This window comes from Schistocerca nitens, chromosome 6, assembly GCF_023898315.1.
Source record: "Schistocerca nitens isolate TAMUIC-IGC-003100 chromosome 6, iqSchNite1.1, whole genome shotgun sequence".
Classification (NCBI taxonomy): Eukaryota; Metazoa; Arthropoda; class Insecta; order Orthoptera; family Acrididae; genus Schistocerca; species Schistocerca nitens.
The window spans coordinates 620,913,020-620,936,414 of NC_064619.1; the positions used below are offsets into that span (position 1 = coordinate 620,913,020).

The 23,395-nt window shown below is 39.5% G+C and overlaps 1 protein-coding gene across 2 annotated transcripts in view; it reads right to left on the minus strand.

Moving 5' to 3' along the window:
* The window catches only part of LOC126262672 (uncharacterized), a 69,962-nt gene that overhangs the window by 33,888 nt on the left and 12,679 nt on the right, over positions 1 to 23,395 (minus strand). For both annotated transcript variants that reach the window (XM_049959446.1, XM_049959445.1), the window contains exon 2: positions 4,486 to 4,689. In XM_049959446.1, coding sequence (XP_049815403.1) covers positions 4,486 to 4,689 — 204 coding nt within the window. The remainder of the gene's footprint in view (positions 1 to 4,485; positions 4,690 to 23,395) is intronic.

Consider the following 23,395-nt stretch of genomic DNA (forward strand, 5'->3'; position numbering starts at 1 on the left):
TGAGGTTGAAAATTTTAGGTATGCTTATGTACTTTGTGTGCTCATGAGTATTCGAGGAGCCCATAGCTGAGCAAGTAAGAGCTTCTTTTCGTAAGGATGGGGTTTCTAGATCAAGTCACACTGCTGATATCTTATTTTTTCCCCCTGATTCCCATGTAATTCTGACAACTGATTTATTATGACTGTGCAAACTCTATGAAGAATGGTAGTTATTGTGCAGCCAAAGGGCATGAAACAGGTGACACATTCGTACACTGCACAATATGCTGTCATCTTGTCTGGAAAATCACTACCAATGGTCTTTGTTTACTTTCAAGAGACCACTGGTACATTTGGAGCAAGACTGAAAAAAATCAGTTGATGAGTATGCGTGAAAATACAAAAACATTACAATAACGCCTTCAAAGTCCTTCAAACTCAGACCATCATAATACAAGAATTTTATAACCAACATCTTGAGGCCACATGTGGGAGAAGAACAATTTGTTTTTGCTCCTCAGTTCATGAGAAGTGCAAACAAAATGTGATTTGTATAATTAAACTTTTTAGGATGGAGAGGGTCTGCCAACGTGCAGTAATTCCTCCAACTGTACTCCACCGGTTCAGCTTCACAACGTTTATTTTTACAGGCTGGTGAAAACCCTTGTAAAATGACTACAACATTGCATGTGTGTCAGAGTCCAGAAGGCTGCATAAAAATTCAATCAATCATATACCATGTGTTGTCTGCATCAATATTTAGTGATATGCTTTCATATGCTTGGTATGGCATGAAATTGCATGATGACTGAGAACAGTTTATGAATGCAAACTAAGTTTGCTTCGCAATAGACACACTGGGAAAAAAGTCTTTCCGTTGAGCCTGTCTGCAACTCAACAGGTCACATTTAATGGTTGGTACTTGCAAATTATATTGTCTTCTCAGCATTGTTAGATTTTGAGCTGAATTTTGAAATTATTTGCTGTTCAGGAATCTGGAATCTAGAAAATTCTTCTAGCGGCTTCCTGAGGATTAACTGATTTGAGCATCTTTGTGTTTTTTTGAAATTTCACAAAAAATAAACTGTCTTGTTTTATCTATTGGCCCAAAAAGGTCATGATCCTTGGACTACTATACATTTTCTTCATGCCATTTAAATAAATTTCTGAGACAAAAATTTCTACTGGATATTAAAGGCTAGCTTGTGCCACTATATAACTATACCATAAACTTCATCACTCAGTGATTTGCAACGGCTTGCTTTAAAAAAAAAAAAAATAATAATAATAATAAAAAAAAACTCTATTCTAGTCTGAAAATAAAACAGATTGAAACAGTCCTTAAAATGTTTGTGTTGTGCAGGGCAACAATCAGTAAAATAATGAATATCCTCCATTTGTGTGATAGTGAATTTAAGCAGCTCGATTAGTTCAACCATAAAAGACATGCATGGCTATTTTTATGATGCTGCACTGATTTTACAGTATTTGATACTTTTTATTATACTTGGCTATTCGCCCAATGAAGTCTTTGAACTGTATATCTAAAAATAAAGGATTAGTTTTCTGCACAGTTCCATCTATATAATCAACTCACCCAGTTTGATGCTGTCTTTAGTCAGTTACAAATGCTTGTTTTGGTGCTTAGTAATGTAATGATGGTTAGGGAGAGCCAACATTTTTATCAACAGTTCTACAATAAATTCTAATATTGCCAGTCATATGGCTCCAAGTGTGTCTTAGTCAGTGTGAATACATAATTTGAATTGAGTTACTTTTCAGGATACATATTTTCAAGCTCCAATGCATTTTCGAGATTTTTTCCTGGACTTTCTTCACAGTGTTGAAGCATGAAGTCTTTGGATTCCAAACCACACATAATTTTGCTGTGTAACACTTTATAGCTTTTTAATGGGCTATGTGTCGACATTAGTTTTCCATTGTGATGTGTTGACCACACACAAACTGAGTGTGAACCTACTTTATCTCCACTCATTCACCACTTGAGACGCAAGCCAAAGAACTTTAAAAAACCACAAATAACAGAACTTAAAAAAGAAAAAAAACCAACACATATTTCTTTCAAACTACTCAGTTGCAAGTAATTTCGCTTATGAACTTGTTCTCCAATGTAGGTTTCCACGGCCAATATTTGCATTCTTGGTGAATACCATTTTATGGGCGTTACACCACAGTCCAAGGCGTAGTTCTGTGCGAAACATTTTGTCTGCTATTGTTGGAGCGTCATCAGAGTCTAAAAAGATTAAGACACAGTTTCAGACTTAAACAAGGCTTTTTTTTTCTTTGCGATTTTTTTTTTTTTGGGGGGGGGGGGCATGATGGGCACTGTATTTGGCTGCTTTGTATCAAATACTGTCAAACTAAGAGTCTTGTTTCAAACTTAAACAAGATACTCAAATGGAAACAGTCCAAATTCCACTAAATTCTCACTCTTCAGAAAATTATATATCTTTTTCCTTCTGTTTTCTGAAAGCTTGTTACCACACTAGCTTTTTGGATGTGTTTAAAGTTCCTTTTTCCATCTTAAAACTTCCTTGCTGATTTCATCATTCCTTCTGAAACAAATAATTCTTTGTTGACTTTCTGATGGACAAGCTCAGAGGAATTATGGTCATGTAATTTTTTTTCTTGATAATAGGATTTATTCATCTTTTTCTAGAATTATCTGACCAGTTTGTTGTAATCTAAACAATTGAGACATTGTTTGCTTGCACTATTAAGCTACAATTTGTTATGGTCAAGTGTGCCAATTGTTACAATTTTCTATCTTCAACCTCATGCATATTTCACTTTGCATAACAATTATCTCTTGAAACAATTAGTTAAATATCAATGGCAATATTGCAACAGCTGATAAGCTTGTAATCAGATCTTCAGAAATATTTGTCTTATTAACTTCGCGTTTGGTAAGGAATAATGTATGTGGATTTTTTGTTCTTTTTTTTTTTTCTTGTAGAAAAATCTATTCTGCATGATGACCACTGTTTTTGGCCTGGTGTATATCTGGCCTTGTCGTATACTATAGTTGATCAGATATTCCCAAACCAAATAAGCACAAACTTTTATATTTTATGATTCTTTATGGCAAAATGGTTACAATGTGAATTTTTTTTAAAAAATGTACCCATAGTTCATGATGAGAGCAAATCTGCTCAATTTCATGAGAATATAAACCCATCTGTCACTGAAGCAGCAGTAGTTCTTCTAAAGAAAATTCTTTTACAGCTTTTAGGACTTCATCGACTTTGACACTGTTGTATCCACGGACCCAACCAACCAACCAACCAACCAACCAACTCATGCATGCGCACCCTGATCGTGACATTGCTGGCCACAGTTCCTGTCACGGCCGTCGGCGTCTCAGGGCGTTACCACCGACGGAAGAGGTCGCACCATGGCTGAGCTCGGGTCCGCAGCACCCTCTGCCTTTTGCATATAAGGAGGAGCGCTGCCCCGAGACAGACAGTCTATTGTCGATTGTCTATTGCTAGCCTTTCGAGGAGTTTATAGCGGAGCCATTGCAGTGTGATATTAGCTATTGTATTCGACTAGGCTCAGTACACGGATTACTCTTGGATATTACTTGGACTCGTATTGATGGTGCACGTTTCGTCAGAAATAAAGATATGTTATCTCTTCATTCTAGCAGGTGCAATTCTTGTCATTAACTATTTTTCGGCCAACACTACCCACGCTTTATACAATTTGTGGTGGCTGCCCCAAAAGTACTGCCAGGGACCTTGGGTTTGGGAGCCGTCACAAAAGACACTGTTACATGACAAAGAATTTTAAACATTTTCAAAGCTGCAAGTGTTTTACTGATCATCTTGCACTTCCTTATTTCAATATTTTTTAATTTTATGACACGCGAACAGACAACGCACTGACAAATAATTGTTTTCAGTGCCTTTTGCTCAGTACAGGATCCTTGTTAGGATATGGGGAAAATCTGTCACAACAAAGTTATTCTGCAAACTTAGAGAGATTATGCCATGTATATTGCTTTATCATTTCCATTTATGTTATTTGTGTTTCCTGCACAAAAAGTTGTGCCAGGGTGGAAAGTTGCATGTTATTAGCTCTATTATGCAAGGAATAATGGCTTGCCAAACAAAACTTTTCTGTGTTTGTAGCTTTGAAAAAATTGGCTATTGTGTAAGCATCTCTAGCACCAACACCAAGGTTCAGATGGAGCTGAAACTTTGCAGAAGTTCACGCTGGTTCCTTACGTATGTTCTGTACAAATTTCAACAACATGGAACATGGCCAATCTGGAATCCCTGGGTCATTGTTCATGGAATGACCTCTGCTGAAATTAAGTACTGACCAATCTAATTTTAAAGTTACACACAAAAGCAAACATTTTAAATCAGATAACCAGCAATCAACCTTTCCGTATTTAATCTATTCATAGTAATAACTGATATATACCAATTTGAAGCTTCGATTCAACATATTTACTCACTACAAATATTTATCACTCACCATTTCACATTTCCTGGTGAGATGTCTTCTTCCAGCTTTTGAAGTTGTAGAAATTTTTCATTTACATTTTCTTCAATTACAAGTTCATCAATTTTCTCCTTAAATTCTGTTTCTACATAGTCTATAAAACGGCTATGTATTTTGGAGATTGTTGCTGGATATTTCCCAAGAAGTTTTCCATAACACTCTTGCATCACTCCTTCACTAAAACATGAATCACACGTCAAGATTCTGCCATGCATATCATACTGTAACAAATATATTACATTGTATGTGATACTATGCTGACAGGAAGGACAAAGATCTCAGTAACCTTAGAGCTGTCACTAAGGGCAAGTGTTTTCATGAAAGCAGTTGCAAAGCAATATCTTACTGTCTTTCAAAAACTGAAAGTTCACACACAATATCTTTTGTAACTGGTTCTGAAATTCCAAAAGATATTCTGTCCGCACCTATTGCTGAACTGTGATTGCCCAACTAGCACTCAGAGATTCTGGGAGTGATTTCTAATACTGCCAAATATTATTCCTTAATAGGACAATTAGAATGGGGTGACCTCAGCCTTGTGAAAATAAGTGAAGAGCTACTTTAAGTAGTAATAGATTTATTTTGAGAAAGCTGACATTATTGGTAAAGATTGTGACATGCAACCCATATTCCCCACCATACTAATTCTGCTGGCACAAAACATTAGAATTGGCTGTCAGTGTGTGATCTATCAAGCTTGATGTGGAATTCTTATCTTCCTTCTTCTTAGAGTAATTCAAATATAGCCAAATATGGGACACATAATACAATTATTCATGATTTATGTTTTGTATTGGCTCTTTCTCCTTTGCTGCTGAAAGTATTTTGCACTCTATGGAGAGAAACTGTAATAGAGACTGACAATAAAAAGCAACAGCACATAAATTCCAAATTAAAATGTCTGCTTGTGTCTGTGTATGTGCGGATGGATATATGTGTGTGTGTGTGTGTGTGTGTGTGTGTGTGTGTGTGTGTGTGCGCGCGCGTGTATACCTGTCCTTTTTTCCTCCTAAGGTAAGTCTTTCCGCTCCCGGGATTGGAATGACTCCTTACCCTCTCCCTTAAAACCCACATCCTTTCGTCTTTCCCTCTCCTTCCCTCTTTCCTGATGAGGCAACAGTTTGTTGCGAAAGCTTGAATTTTGTGTGTATGTTTGTGTTTGTTTGTGTGTGTATCGACCTGCCAGCACTTTCGTTCGGTAAGTCACATCATCTGTGTTTTTAGATATAAATTAAAAGCTTATTTTGATTGATACGCAGAACAGTGCACAAACATAAATAAATTGAAATACATAGAACATAAATTATGTCATCAATCGAAATGAACAAAACAAAACCATAAAATGTTAATAAATAAAGGCAAGAGAATATAAAGATTCTTCCAAACTGGAAACATTATGTGGCTACTTCATGAGAACTTTTATCACTTACAAAGACAATGTAACTTATTCACAGTAGCTAGAAGTAAGTAAGTTTAAAATTTAGAAGGTGCTCAATACTTCCATATTAACACACAAAAACAGAGAGCAAGTGACCTACAAACTAGCAGCATGGTAGAGGCACACCTTGTCTTGCCCCAGTGGCTGGAAGAAGGTAGGCCTTCACCTGGTAACCCCAATGACCACAACTTATTTCTCCCTTTACCCACTGTTCTACCCACCTTACACATGATCCTATGACAACTCTGGTAGTCCCACTGGATGTACCAGTGGATCAACCAATATAATTACGCATATGATCAGCAAGGCTATTAAGGTGTGATGTGGAATGGCACATCCACTGACACCAGGCAATGTGAAAGAACAACAGCGGCAGATTTAAGGGCTGATCTCATTTGTCCCAACTCATTGGTGTGTACTACATGCCATCCGGTGAATTTATTTACAATGATCTTGCGATACTCTGCTATTTTCTGGACAATGATTTGGCCACTGTTATTCCCTGTTGTCAACATCTGGCTTGCACAAAGACATTTCTGTTTCCCCATTGTGGCACTGCCTCCATTCTCCATTTGATCATATATTGTGCCTTCTGTAAATGAATTGGTGTGTGTGTGTGTGTGTGTGTGTGTGTGTGTGTGTGTGTGTGTGTGTCAGAAAAACTTACAGTGCCATCCACCAATAACGTTCGAGTTGTTCAGCGATTCTTTAAAGGACTTAATTGGCAAAAATTCTAGAAGTCTTTGTCTCTGTTTAGTTCAAGAAGACTAAGGTTCTATTATTTTTTGTGATGTAATTGTACTTAACTGGTGTTCAGTGGAAGCTGTGTTTAGTAGAATGCTTCTGGGCATCCAGTCCAGTTACTGTTTCTATTTTACACACATTTCGATGACCACCCCAGCCTAGGCCTTCAGGTGCTGCAAGTTCTGCTGTTACGTGTACTTGCTGCCTGGACTCCAACCAGAGTGTGAACTATAGTTTGTCTCACACCACAATTTATACCAGAGTTTGACAACCGACACCCACTACACCCTTCGGTGTTCTTTTGTTTTTCATGGTTTGCACAAATATTCCATGAAACACAAATTCTCTCTGTGTTTTCCAACTTTGGTAGATGTAATGGCCAGTGAGATTTTAATAAATTGACTGTTATGCAAACTGAACCCACCATCCCTGTTCATTAAGTTTCCTGACATCTTTAGTTTGACAGACTCCTTCGTTACACTGTCCCAGCAACTTGGCATTTGCACCACAGTACTGGTCTCGTCCTATTTTATTCCATGACTATATGCTTGGTGTCAGCTGATTTGCTCAGTTGTTTTAGTCAAGTATGGCATCCAGTGTATTTTACTTCCTTCAATTAAGATAAAAAGTATTCTTTGTAATATTAAAGACAATCCAGGTCTACAGAAGCTGGCTATATATATCAAATCCAATGGAATGTGGCATGTCCTACATTGGGCAGACCATCAAAACAGTCACAGAAAGATGCAAGGAACAACAGTGACACACCCAATTATTTTTGGGGTAATTCTTCTGATTCAAAAAGGGTATTTTTGGCTCAAAAACGGGCTGTTCAGGCTACGTGTGGTGTAAGTTCGAGAATCTCTTGTCGACCCCTATTCAATAGTCTGGGAATTCTGACATTGCCCTCACAGTATATATTTTCTTTAATGTCGTTTGTTGTTAGCAATATTAGCTTATTCCCAAGAGTTAGCAGCTTTCACACAGTTAATACTAGGCAGAAATCAAATCTGCATGTGGAATGCACTTCCTTGACTCTTGTGCAGAAAGGAGTGCACTATTCTGCTGCATCCATTTTCAATAAGCTACCACAAGAACTCAAAAATCTTAGCAGCAGCCCAAACACTTTTAAGTCTAAACTGAAGAGTTTCCTCATGGCTCACTCCTTCTATTCTGTTGAGGAGCTCCTGGAAGAGCTGAAAAATTATGCAAATTCCAGTGTTACATTGTTGATTTTCTTTATTTAAATTTACGAATTGTCGCCTGAATATGTTTCTTATATTTCATTTTATCTGTTTCCACTATCGTGTTATAATTTCATGTATTGACTCGTTCCATGACCATGGAGACTTCTCCTTAATGTGGTCCCATGGAACAATAAATAAATAAATAAACAACCTAGCAAGTCAGCTGTGCTGAGCACTGCCTCAAATAATCATAAAATGAAATACGATGAGACAATTATCATGCTGCATATGCCAAGTTTCTGGGACAGTATAATAAAGAAGTCTATCGAAATAAAGATGTCAAAAACCTATTAAATAGGGACAGAGGTTTCAATTTACATAATGCTTGGGGTCTGGCACTCAATGTACAAGTACTGAAATCAACCTGGCAATCACATCCATCAGATTTGGAAAACTCAGAGAGTTTGCGTTTCGTGAAATACCAGTGCAAGGTCTGACACACAAAAGATCTTAAAGGGTGTAGTGGGAAATGGGAATTGAACTTGGCTACAAACAGTGGTGCGAGACCAACAATAGTGTACAGTCTGGTGTATACATAATAGCAAACCTTGCAGCACCCAAAGAAGAAGGCTGGGTCAATTGTCAAAATACTGAGCATAAAACAGAAACAACAACTCAGCTGAACATGCAGAAGTTCACTATAAATCAACTGTGACAAGGAAACCTGAGGGATTGAAAGCTGTGTTGTTAAGGAAGCAGACTTATAGAAGTGGCAATGAAAGCTGTTTGGAACTCTGAACCATCCATGTCAGAATAGGACTATCAGGTACTTTGCTAGAGTGTTACAACCATGATGGACAAGTAGTTTTTTTGAGCCCTGAAACCAACAGCTCAATCAGCAGAAAGAGCTCGTATAGAAGCTGATGTATCTGATACATCGACAACTGCTCCCAGCAATCCCCTGCTTTTTTAGTCATTTAATTAAGCTCAAGAAGATTGAATAGTGTACTAAAAGTGTTTAATGCTTCATTTCCAGGCAAGTGACATTAAGTGAGACAGTGGGCATTTTTTCAACAAACCAAGAGCTCTATTATCTTGGGCAAAAATAGGCTCTTTTGTACAATCAGGGCAGCCCCTACCCACTATTTATTCATTTTTATGTGAATATTTTGCAACAACAATGCATATGGTGGCCACTAGTTTAGAGGTCCTCCAACATCATACAACAACATCAGAGAGTTGTGCGTCATGGATCATAGTCCTGCAGGGCCTAAGTAGAAAATGCAGTTTTACGTGTTCTTGTAGAAAATCACATGTAGAATCATTAATATGTGCCATGGTCATCAGATTAGCACCAGAGAGTGAAGTGCATGTGCAAGCATTATCACAGAAAGATCCTTATTTAGTATAAGTTTTGCGTATTTCTAGGGGTTTCAAGACTTCACAAACAGCTCAGGCCTCATTCTGTGTAGAATATATCAGAACTGTCATTTCGAATGGCAAATGTGGACGAGAAGTCCACCTGATGGTGAAAGTGCAAAGATGTCACTCAGTTCAGGTGGAAATGGAACAACCACCGTTTGACCAGGTGGGCATCAAACTTCATGCTATCACAGTTTTTCTGTTTGGCTTCGGCAAAATTTTCGTAGACTTCACACTTGTACTTATTGTTTTTCTGCACATGGTAGACATAATTGGCCACATTATAATGGCTGTCAACAGTGTTTTCGCCAGGGTCATTGCTGTACACCCAGCTTAAGGGTACACAACAATTACCATGAGATGCCGCCACCACACAGGTACCACACCACTCACCTGGATCCTCTCAGTTCTTAGTTGCAGACTCCAAATGGCGCTCACATATTCAGCCCATTTTCTGCTTCTGATCTATGTTTATCTGTACACTATACTGACTGGTTGTGGATATTGTGCAAGTGGTACATAAATGTCAGGTTTGTCAGTCTCAGCACCTGGCACCACCTAAAAATACCAGCAGTGGCCTCCATCTACCAAGCTGCTGGATTGGGTGTATGGCCTGTATCATGTGAAATAATCCAGCGGCTGTTACTCTCATATCACAGATGTTTATAAAAATCTGGTATAAGAAAATACATACTGAAAGAGGGCTCAAACAACTTTTCCTGAATTTTTCAACCAAAACTGCATTCAGGAGGCCATTTTGAAAATGTAAGTGATTTTCACAACTTGGGTTGGTTGGAAAGGCGAATTAAAAGTTTTTAACAACTACAACTTTTTTATTTATGATTCAGTTTCACTCAATCTGGTAGCATTGAAATGTTAAAAGAATCAACTACAATATAAAATGAATAAAATGCTGGAATTATACATAAAAAAATTTACAAATTTGTAACAAAAGCCTTTTTTAAAGACTTTTTCCAAATGTCAGCAAAACCTCAAGTTCTGTCGAGTTAATATTTGTTTCACATAATGCCTATTTTACATTTCAAATGGCTACATGACATAACAACAAAAAATTCAGTCTAGCAGCTGTACTCACAGGTGATACAGGCTCTCTCTCTCTCTCTCTCTCTCTCTCTCTCTCTCTCTCTCTGTCTGTGTGTGTGTGTGTGTGTGTGTGTGAGAGAGAGAGAGAGAGAGAGAGAGAGAGAGAGAGAGAGAGAGAGAGAGTGTGTGTGTGTGTGTGTGTGTGTGTGTGTGTGTGTGTGTGTGTGTGTGTTTGTACACACTTGGAAGGACTTTTCTACACGAGTATTAACTGGTAACAAAATTGCAGCTACTGTGAATTCTGGAACAGTTTCATAAGTGTTCTTACTCAGAGCATGCTAAGCAGAGATTTCTGCTGTGTCAGGTTTAAATCTTTTTTTCTTCCTTAACATATGTATTAGAGATCACATAATGTAGTCATTAACTCTTTTTTGATTCCTCTTACATTTGTTCATAATTCATCTTTTGTCTGATTAGAATGTCAGAAAAAAAGTTTAAACCACCCAGTCCTTGAAACTTCCTTGCAGATTAAAACTATGTGCTAAATTCAGACCACAACCCAGTAGTGGGAGAAATACAAGTGAAATTGAAAAAAGTCTGGAGAGGTAAAGCAAAGGAAAGACTAAACATAGAAAGCCTCAAATATGTAGAAAAGGCATCAGATTTGGAGAACAGACTTATGGAAAAATGGGAAAGAGGTAGTGTTGATGAAAGTTTTAATGACAAATGGATAAAAATGAGGGAAGGACTCATGGACTCTGCCAAAGAAGTACTAGGAATTAGAGTATCCCAAAGTACCAGGAAAGAATGGATAACAAAAAACATGTTGAAAAGATGGCAGAGCAGAGAAAGTGGAAAAATGTAGAAACTGAAGAAGGCAAACAGAGGTACAGGAAACTGAATAATGAATTAAGAAGAGAAACCGAAGAAGCAAGGGAAAAATGGATGAAACAGAAATGCGATGAAATAGAGAAAATGGAGAAAGAGGGAAAGTACAAAATGATGTCTGGCTAGTGAGATAGTTTTTGAATGTAAAAGAAAGAGGAATACCATGGAAATAGAAAGAGCAAATGGTACTCTAGCAGAAGAACCACAGGAGGTTTTGAACAAATGGCAAGAATATATGTCTGTATAAAAGGAGTGAAATACACAGTGAAATTAAAGTTGAAGAGGAACAATATGTGCTGGAAGATGGAGAGGGTTTCACCATCTTGGAAGCAGAAGTAGAAAAGGTGCTGAAGGAGATGAAGAATAGGGAGGAATGTGGAATTGATGATTTGCCAGCAGAACTGTTGAAGAGTCTGGGAAACAAGGCAAGAAAAGAAATAGTCTACCTCTGAACGAGATATATGACAAAGGAGAATGGCCTGAGGACTTCCTTGCAACAATTATGATACCAATAGAGAAAAAGAGAAACACTAAAAAGTGTGAAGAGCTTAAGACCATTAGTCTAATTTCTCATGCAGCTTAAGTCTTGCTGAGACTGTTGAACGGAAAGCTATATGGCAAGCTGGATAGAGGGATTGCAGAGGAGCAGTTAGGATTTAGAAGAGGAAAAGGAACAAGAGATGCTATTGGCCTGTTAAGAACTATAGAAGAAAAATATATGGAAAAAGGTAGAGAAAAATTTGCTGTTTTTATAGATTTAGAAAAGGCTTTTGACAGAGTTCATTGGAACAAGCTGATGGATATTTTGAAGAGGAAAGGAGTAGATTGGAAAGAGAGACGACTGATACAGAATCTATATTTACACCAGATATGTATTGGTGGAAACAGAATAGAATTATAACATCTGATGATGATGATGAGTTGGGTTGAGCGGGTGCTCGACATCACGGTCGTCAGCATCCTGATGAAAAGTCAACATGAAATCTAATGGGTGGGGACGAAGGCTCTCCTCACATGCAGAGCAGTTTATAATGTACTAAATTCTGCCGCCCGTCCCCACCAGTTTAGGAATGAGGCCTGATAGTTCACAAAATTTCACCACTCTGTTAACACTGGTATCGGTATCTGCGAGGAGGGTGGGCAGATATCCAGCGAGACCAAGGACTGCCCTAATATCAGTCTACAGGACACACGTGGCCAAAATACGCTGAACTGAAAGCGGCATGCCACAAACTTCACAGAAAGGTGGAGGAGGAGGAAGCCATGTGTGAAAGGGCTATGCCCGATGTGCAGTCTGGTAAGCCAAACCTCCTTCCAGCGGCAAGGCTGACACGAAGTCCGCCAAGCTTTTGTGGTCAGTTTGAGCGACCGCAATTTGTTGTCAGACACCTGCAGCCATTCAGTCTCCCACTGACACATGATGCATCTGCCAGAAAATGAGATAATGGCGTGCAACGGAATGGGACATTGATGGACAGCACCATCCCAACATGCTTCCTTCGCAGCTTTATCAGCCATGTCGTTATCCTGTATCCTAACTTGGCCAGGTACCCAGCAAAAGATCACCTCCTTGGCACGGTGTTGGAGCCACTGTAAGCAGTCATGGATGAGCTGAATCAGCACAGTGAAGCACTTGCAGCGCACTAAGAGAGTCGGACCAGATAAGAAAACTCGTAGGGTGATGCCTGTGAACCCTCACCAGTGCCATTAGGATGCCATTTAACTCCGCATCATAATTTGTAAATTGTTCTGGAAGACATATTTTAAAACCCCCATCAGGGAAAACCACAGAACAACCAAGAGCATTCCCCTGCTGGGATCCACCTGTATAAATAATGGTAAAACTATGGTACGTACTTAAAATAGACGAAAACAAAGTTGTAAAAATCATATCTGGAGTACAATTTTTTTGGGTAGTGCGTCAAGCTTAAAATCACTTTGGGCCTCCAAAGACACCAAGGCGGCAGTGCGTTCCATCCCTGGGCGTGTATTTTCATGCCTGAGAGATCCAGATCCTTGAGGCAGTCTGTAGCATGTATACCACATGGCTGGGTCGCTTGGGCCGATTCCTGAACAGTCGTTCGAAGGTGGGTTGGATCACTGAACTAAATGCCAATGACTGGGGTGACACTGAGATTTTCAGTGCCTGTAGAGCCAAAAGAATACGTCGCCGAATCCAGAGTGGTGGTTCACCAGCCTCTGCACACAGTCTCTGAACTGGACTGGTCCAAAAGGCTCCAGTTGATATCCGAATGCCTGCACGGTGGACAGCATCCAACATCTGGAGGTAGGAAGGATGGGCCGATCCACAGACCATACTGCTATAGTCTAAGCGTGATTGAACAAATGCTCTATAAAACTGTAGGAGGCAGGACCTGTCAGTTCCCCCATGTTTTTTCACCAAGGCATTTCAAAATATTCAACAACCAGAAGCCATTTGTTTGTAGGCCTTTCAGGTGTGGAAGCCACATTAATTTTGAGTCAAATAACAAACCCAAAAAGCGCACTGTCTTGAAAAAGTAAAATACTGTTCCCCATTGTAAACTCTGGTAGGTTAAAACTCCGACGAGCACGATTAAAATTGACACACACAGTCTTTTTGGGTGAGAACCGAAAACCAGTAGTCTGGGCCTCGGTTTCAAGCCTCCTAATGGTCAGTTGTAGCTGCCTCGTTGTAAGATCAGAGGAAGAGCAGAAGATTGCAAAGGCATCCACAAACAAAGAGCATTTGACAGGTCTCCTGCCTGACTGCAGAGGAAATGCCATTGATAGTGATGGCAGACAATGTGACACTGACCTGCGGCATACCTTTCTCCTGAACATAGCAGTAAGACATGGCATCACCAATGGGATAATGAAAACGCCTGTTCTCGAGAAAGGGCAGGATCAGAAGCGGCAGGCGTCCACGTAGTTCCCATTCATGAAGTTGGCGAAGGATGTTGTACCTCCAAGTAGTGTCGTATGCTTTTTCGAGGTTAAAAAACACACAAACTAAATGGTTTCGGCATAATAAGGACTCCTGTATCGCCGTCTGCAGTAGAATTAAGCTGTCAAGTGTGGAATGGTAGCGCCTGACACCACACTGGGAGCGGTTCAGGTAACCTCGGGACTCTAGCAGCCAAACGAGGCGACGGTTGACCATGCGTTCAAGTCTTACCCATACAACTAGTAAGGAAGACACTCCAATAGGGGCACTACGGTCCTTACCTGGTATCCAGAATGGAATTAAGATTGCCTCCTTCCAAGTCGTGGGGTACTGTCCATCAAACCAAATCTGATTGAAACAAGAGAGGAGCTGACCTTTCGCTTCAGGGCACAGATGACGAAGCATGGTATAATGGATCTCATTTGGTCCTGGAGCAGTGTCTCTGGTTGCAGATAAAGCTGAGTCCAGTTCCCACATGGGGAATGGAAGGTTGTAGACTTCTTCACTGCGTGAGAAAAGATTGAGCTTCCTCATATCTGCAGTTCGACGGAATACCTGAACAGCAGGAGCATGTCTGGATGACCTAGTAACAGTAAAGAAGTGTTCAGCTAAAATGTGTGCCATCTTTTTTGGCGTGTTCACCAAGACCCCATTATTTGACAAGGCCGTAAGGGGATGTGGACTACCCTTGCCTGAAATCCGTCTTATTGATTCCCAAACGTGTGCGGCAGAAGTGGACCGATTAATCGAAGTCATGAATTCCCTCCAGGAAGCCCTCTTCCGTTCTTTGATAACTCGCCTTGCATGTGCTCTTGCAGACCTGGAGACATGAAGATTGTCTGTAGTTGGACACCGTCTGAAGTTCCAAAGAGCTCTCCGCCTGGCCCTGATTGCCAATCGACAGTCCTCATTCCACCAAGGTACAGGCCATCGTCCGTGGTGGTTACTAGACCTGGGGATGGATTCTGCGGCAGCCCTTTGGATCTCATGAGTGATACGGGCCACCGCCTCTTGTGCACAATCCTTTCGTTCAAAAATAGCCTGTCAACTGTACTGAAACCAATTTGCCCTTTGTATCATCCACCTGCGGGGCCTCCTGCTGGTCACTGTCCTAGGTGGCAGACGAATCCACACTGGGAAGTGGCCACTAGAATGTAAATCTGGAGCCACTTCCCACTGAACTGAATCTGCAATAGCTGGGGAACAAAAGCAAAGATCAATAGCTGAAAAAGACCCTGTAGCTGTGGAAAAGTGAGTCATCTGACCCGCGTACAGAAGGAAGATATCCTCAGAATGAACGAGTCGCTCGATCAGCCTACCCCTGGAGCAAGTAGTAGCCAAGCCCCACAGCACATTGTGGGCATTGAAGTCCTCCACAAAAAGGAATGGGCACAGGAGTGCCCGGAAGAGGTCTGCCAGTGCGTTACCATCCAAAGTGTCATGGAGGGCCAGGTACAAAGAACACACTGTGATAGTAAACGGTGAGAAAACTTTCCTGTATATGTGGTAGCCCCATAATGTAGGTGTCTGTGACTTTAAGATGTGTTTCCTGTAAGTAGATGCAGAAAGGTTTATCCTGGACCAGCAGCTGCAATTCTTCCAAATGTGAGCAATATCCATTCAAATTCCACTGCAACACAGAAGTCCCTATGGAAGCCATTGGTTAGCGATGGTGGTTCTTTCCTTTCTCCCTTGGAGGTGGTGATTTACCGGGAAGGTCAGGGGGAACGTTAGCTAGTTCCGCGTTCTCTAGTTCCTCCGACTGGAAGTCCACCTCTTCAAGAGCATAGTCGCCATCAGAAAGGGAGAGTGCTCATCGATCTGAAGGCTTACCTACTGCTTTCTTGGACTTAGAACTACTTTTAGAAGGACGTTTTTCTTTACTAACAGGGGGAGGAGGCTGCCTGGGTTGCTGGGATGGCTTAGGTAGCTTCTGAAGTTGGGGAGTGGAATGTGGCTTAGGTGGTAAGTCTACTGCTGATGGCTTCCGAGTGACATCAGTTGCAAGTGGAGCATTTCCCCCACAGGTATAGCGACAAGTGCATGTGCTCATACTTGAATCTGTGGTCTGAGTTTGTGTGAAGACATCACACTTAGCTATTGGTGTTTTATGGGCTGATGCAAAAGAAGTTGCAAAAACCGATAGTTGCATAGCTTTGTAAGCCGTTTTAGCTTCACCATATGGTATGGTCTCTGTACTTTCAACTCTCGAACTTTCTTTTCCTCATTGTAAAACCCCACACTTTCTGCTCCACACTGGGCGATCCCCAGAGCAGATAACACATTTCAGAGGAAGTGTACATGAAGACCCTGACTTGTGAGCGGAGCCTCCACAATTGCCACACGTAGCCTTCCTGTTACATCCTATAGCGGTATGGCCAAATCTTTAACATTTATAGCATCACATGGGGTTAGGGACAAACGGGCGAACCTTAAGGCGGATATAGCCGGCAATGATATGTCCAGGTAATTCGGGAGTACTAAACATTAGAATAAATGTTGCCGAGTTTTCCAATTTGCCATTGACTCTCCTCATATAATTCTGCATCTCCATGACGCCCACATTCTTCCACTCTTCACAGAACTCCGTGGGGTCCATCTCCATTATATCGGAGCAGGTAACCATGCCCTTGCTATAATTAAGGCTGTTATGCAATTCAGCCTCGATTGGGTAGTCACCTAAGTCCTTACATCCCAGAAGCTTAGATATTTGGGTGGAATTAGCAGTTTCAACCAAAAGCGTTCCATTACGTAGTCGTTTGACACTTTTCAGAGAGGGTCATTCCATATCAAATCACACAATAAAAAATAAATTTTACACCCACCTTCTTAGATTTTCATGAAATTTGGCTCAAATGGTTCTAATACCATCCTGACAATACCTGCAAATTTTTTTTGTTGTATCTCTTATAGTTTTTTTTTATAAATTTTTAAAGTTTTTATGTTTTGCATTTTCCGAACCGTTGGAAATGGTAAATTTAATTTGTATTCAAAACTTTAAAATTGCTTATCTTAAAAACTCTTTTAGATAACATCATGAATTTTTGCAGCATGTTTATTTATTATACATATTTGAAGATAAAAATGATACTATTAAAATATATTAATATTTTCTATGAAAAAAAAAATATATATGTATTTTTTTCTTTTTTTTTTTAACGGATGTTTTGTTTTATACGAATTGCAATATCTAGAGTCTCAGACCTGATAGAATGCTCAAATTTGTTTTAATTTACTCTTAAACATATAGGCTACTTGATAAAACAAAAATAATGATGGCTTTTTAACATGTTTATTAATTATAGTAGATTACATTAGAATTATGTACAAAGATAGTGTTCTTACAACACTTATGTATAACCCAACTGATTGCTTGAAACATTGAATTTTTTGAGTAATTTTGTCTTTTTAATAAACATTAATGCTGATTCAAACTGTTTTTCCACTTCATCCAAGAGCTTTCAGTTCTTTTGATACAGTCTTTTTTGAAGTAATACATTCTTCCAGTGCCGCTTGATTGAGGTGCGTCTACTACACAGACTATGTGCTCCAAAGGCACTATGCAAGAATCTTCTCTTTCAGGCCAATAAAATGATGCAGCTGGTCCTGAAGGATGTAGAAACAGAATTTCTGCATCTTCTTCATCATTGAATATTGTTTTTACCTGTCCAAAGTACCAGTTACCATCATGATTTGCATGGTTCAACACGAACCCAATCAGAAGAAGAATGGAAAGAAAAGACTAAGGAGGGTTTTACACTATCTGTAGTCCTTCTAATTTCAAAGTTGTTTGTTGGAAGTGGTTTGAAGTTATGAAAACTTCTTGTTCCAGGAATGGTTCGGGTTGCTGAAAAAACGTTTTTCTAGTTTTAACCGTAGCAAATCAGCTTCTTTTTTGTCAATAAAGTGAAAATGAATGTTTTCAATATTTTTTTCACAAAACTTGTACACATCGATTGCTGTCATTATTTGTTCTTCATCAGAAAGCTGTAGACTGGCTTTCCTTAAAATTCTTTTAACAGTTCCTCCTAGGCCATCACAAATTGACTTCCCATGACTTGTTGCAAAAAAAGAGTGTTGGGGCTCAAATTAAAGTCTCTCAAGTGTTCAGTCAAATTTTTAAAACTGTTTCTATTTTTGTACTGCCCAGCACAACCATCTGCAAAGTAGTGAACTGAGTCAATGTCAGTATGATGTAATGACAGCCACTTTGTAATTTATTTTTGTACAAAGTTAACAAAACCAGTGTCATGTTCTTGGTCATCACTAATAAAACAGTGGTTGGAAACAAAAACATTGTTTCCCTCATTTCCTAGGAAAACTCCAACTGGGTGTAGAGTACAACCACCTCTATTCCAGTGGTAACTTTGGATCTCATTTTGTATAACAAAGGAATAATTTTCACTGAAATCCATCACAATAATTGCTGTTTTGGGTGGTGGGTCTTCTTTCAATCTTTTAAAGGCTGCTGATTGGGATTTTGCTATAAACGAGTGCGGGGTGAGCTTTTCCAATGACCTAACCAATAAAGAAATGTACTCTTCAACACTGATAGACTGTTTGATCATTTCTGCCCTGTCTGTGTTAACCCACTAACTGAATACAATTTCTTCTTCTAAATCATAATCTTCACTTAGTTTTTCAGTTAAATACTCAGTTAGTGCAGCATTTGCAGGACAGCTGTCGCAATGATGTAGCATGCAGTTTTGGTTTTCCGTGTTGCACACAAGCATCTTAATTAGGTCTTTATAAGATTCTTCAATTTTCACAGCATCCAATAATAGTTTAACATTCTGGTGGATACTGCATACACATACAGTGTGTGTGCCTGCAGCACCAGCAAGGATACACCATTTAGGTCTCAAGAAAAAAAATTTTGAAAATCCTACTTCTACCTCGGGATTATCCCATTTGAAAGAATAATAGAGTTCTCTCGAGTTACACGAAATGAGTCTTTTTTGCATGTACACAATTTTTTGAACACTTACTTTGTCTTTTGTTCCAGGTAGCACTCTGGAACTTTCATCCTTTTCATAAAAATCTGTTACAAGTCTTACTGTATTTTCAGAAAGAGTTTTACCTTTTTTTGGACCAGGAGTTTCCAAAATACCCTTTTCAGATTTTAGCTTTCTAGCTTGTCGCACCATGTACTCACTCACATTAAATTCTTTCATCACTTTATTTCGACTCCAAGAATCTGGAGCCAAGGTCAGAATCTGGATTTTTCTAGACCTCCAACAGGTGATATCTTCTCTTTCATAAGAGAAATCATTACATCAAAATCCTTTGCTTTCTCAACCACACTTATATCTTCTTCATCATCAGAACTTGGTGCATCATATTTTAATGCTTTTGAAACCGCCTTTTTTTGCAGTCTTTTCAATACTACTAACCTTCCTTTTAAAATAAGACCCTTTACTTTGTTCTGACAAGCCATGAAGCTTTATCGGTGTTAAACCTAAATTATCAAGAGCAATGTTTGTTTGTACGAGGGATTCATTTCTGGATTCAAATGATTCTATTTCAACCATGACTTCATCTTCGGTTTCACTTTCATTGACTTCAACTCTTAATTTTTCCTCACAAAAGTTACGGCATGTTGAGCAAAGCTTTTGTCCAGGTTTTATGCTAATATTTTTTGTCAGTAACTGTTTAGAAAGATCCGAGCCTACACTTCTCAACGACTTTTGATGGACTTTTTGTGTTTTTTTTAGTGGGTCTACACATGTTGTTTGATACTTTTCAAAAACATTTAAAAAGTAGTAGCTGTGGTGTGAACATATATTCTTAAATTCACACAGATTAATTCCAGATCGTAAGTGGATCAAATTTTTTTCTTCCTCACTCAATTCAGGTACCGGTTGTAACTTTTTTGAAGGTGTGTAGGTTGTTTGGAAACAGTCAGATTTTTTAAAAATGGTTCAAATGGCTCTGAGCACTATGGGACTTAACATCTATGGTCATCAGTCCCCTAGAACTTAGAACTACTTAAACCTAACTAACCTAAGGACAGAACACAACACCCAGCCATCACGAGGCAGAGAAAATCCCTGACCCCGCCAGGAATCGAACCCGGGAACCCGGGCGTGGGAAGCGAGAACGCTACCGCACGACCACGAGATGCGGGCTCAGATTTTTTAAATAACCCTACGCTACAGGTTTGAATAGCTGACATACTTATTTCACTTTTGGTCTGATTACTGTTCTGGTTACTTTTATAGGATATTGGAAAAGAATCTCTTAAACTAAGTAACAGTACTTACTGAAAGTTCGAATAAACTTAATAAAATACTATCCAAGCACTATTTAACACTGTAGTAATTTTTTACTTCAAAACACAGGAATAACAAAACAAAATCCAAGCATACATTGTTACTCCAAGAAGACAAAAACTTATTTTTGGTGTCTAAGTCACTTGGTACTTTTTATTTTTAAAATATAATTAATATTATATAAAAAAATTAGATAACTATTGAACAGGTTAAAAAGCCAACATAATTTTTCTTTTATCTAATAGCCTATACAATTAAGAGTATTTTAAAACAAATTTGAGCTTTCTATCAGGTCTAAGACTCTAGATATTGCAGTTTTTGTAAAAAAAAAAAAAGAAAGAAAGAAAGAAAAAACCACAAAAAAAAACACCAACAACTACTTGTAATTTTTTTTCATTTGGAAGATTTTAATATATCTTTATGGTATTTCTTTTAACATTTAGATATAATACACAAACTTATTCCAAAATTTCATACTGATATCTTGAGTATTCTTTAACATACAAATTTTTTTAGTTGTGAGGACACGTTTAAGTTACGATTTCCGACTGCTGAAACAATGCCAAATCTAAAAACTTTAAAAATTTATAAAAAAAACTATAAGAGATAGAGCCAAAAAATGTTACACGTGCTTTCAGGATGATAAAAGAAGTAATTGTACCAAGTTTCATCAAAATCTGACATGGTTGGTGTCAAGGCCTGGGTGACTTGTGACTTGACATGGAATGACCCGAGAGCCAGCAATACCTTCCAATGCCTTGTTAATATAGGAAGGGGATATCTTTTCAAAGCTTCCCCCGTTTTGCTAGATTACAATGAAAGTGTTATGGCACACTAATGCCCTGTTACTATTACTAGGAAACTTATTTTTGGGAGGACTCGCCAACTGAGCTCTCTTTGAGCAGTGGTTGTAGGTGTTGCCTGACAGTACACCCATCCCGTCAGGAGTAGTAGTTTCATGAGACAGTTCCATAAGGATCTCACGAGACACTAGGGAAACAACCGTCGACCCAGGCAGAGCCCTGCATGCCTGAGCAACCCTGATTCAACTGGGGTGCGGCAGGTACCCCAGAGGTTGCTCGCTAAAGACTGTTTCACCCCAAACAGCCATTCACCTCCTCAGCTCGTAGCACACCTTGAGGTCGAGGTTTTTTTTAGAGAGGTGGGTACCTTCCTCGCAGTCCAGGCGGTGAAGCCAAGACCCCCCGTTCTCCGAAACGGACAACATTCCACCGCTGCGCTGCACGGTGGTCGCTGAAGTATGACCAGAGCTTACGGTGACAGAGGACTGGTGGCACTTACCAGTCCCCACCTCAAGAACCTCGGGGTCACCAAGCCCGTACTCAGCAAACAAATGCTGAGCCCCTGAGGGGGTATAAGATTTGCTGATGACATGGTATTAGTGGCAAAAAGTGAGCAGATAGTGAATAACATGCTGAAAGATCTGAATGAAGCTTGTGTAAAATATGGGATGCAAATAAACACAGCAAAAACAGAGTATGGTCATCAGTACAAGACACAGACTGTCCAATATTAAAATAGGACAATCTACCATTAACCAAGTAAGTGCTTTGAAATATCTTGGAAGCACAATAACTGAAGACTTGAGATGTTACCAGGAGGCAAAAACTCGAATTGCCATAGCGAAGGAGGCATTTAACAGAAAGAGGAGACACTTATGTGGCAAATTAGGAATAGGCTTGGCAAATTTCTTGTCTGGAGTGTGGCACTATATGGGGCAGAAATGTGGACACTGAGACATGAGGATGAAAAAAGGTTAGAAGCATTTGAGACATGAATTTGGAGGAGAACTGAGAGAATAAGCTGGATGGAAAGAGTGAGTAATGAAAGAGTATTGGAAAGGGTTGGTCAGAGACTGTGTGTGCTGAAGGTTGCAAGAGGAAGGAAAAAGAACTGGTTGGGACATTCATTGAGAAGGAAGTGCTTGCTAGCAGATGCTTTGGAAGGATTGGTTTGTGGGAGAAGACTGAGAGGAAGAAGGAGATACAAGATGATAGATGACATAAAAGGAAGAGGAAATTATGCAGACCTGAAGAGGATGGCAGAAGATCGGACAGCTGGAGAACTATCATGTGAAAACTGCCTTTTGGCAGAACACTGATGATGATGAGTTTTAAATCATTAAGCAGAACAAACATCCTTCTAATTTTGTTGTTGTTGTTGAAAAGTATGATAATTGGCATTACGTGAAACAAAAATTAAGATGGCGGAACACGTGATTTTTTAAAAAAAACCAACAACAACAACAACAGTACCTAAAATTTGCAAAATCTTTAGAAACAACTTTCTTTACAGATTTGTAAATACTTTTATCCATGATTCCAGCATTTTAATACTTTGATAACAGAGTTGATACTTTTACTTTTCCAGTGACACCAAACTGAATAAAACTGAACTATATGCAGTGGCAGACAACTGCATATTCACCCACCACACTTACAAATGTGCACTGAGGGCCAGGCAAGGCTCCTGCTTTACTTTGGAACGTTGTCAACAAAAGATTTGCAAGGCTGTTTATCGCAAAGCCTCCTGTAGTCGCCACAGCGCCTGGAGCTGCAAGCCGTGCTGATCCTGCTGTGGCATGCAGTTTGCTGTAATGTGCTGCAGCTGCACCTATTTGCATCCTCACAGTCATGTGTCCATGTGACGCCACACCTATATTCCAACGCTGACGGGTACTTAAGCCATTACTCAGCCTCTTGGCAACCATTTCCACTCCTGTCTCCAGACTGACCATCAGTTGCTTCGAGCCTACGCTTCAGACCACAACACATGCCCCTACTGCTATCCATCAGACAGTGGCATCTCCTGCCTTCGCCGAGACCATCAGCTGCTGGACATCCATCAGCCACACCTGCACATGGAGCTGCACCTTTATGGTACACCAGCTCACAGCCTCATGGTACGGTGCCACTGATCATCCACAGTATCTCCCAGTTCA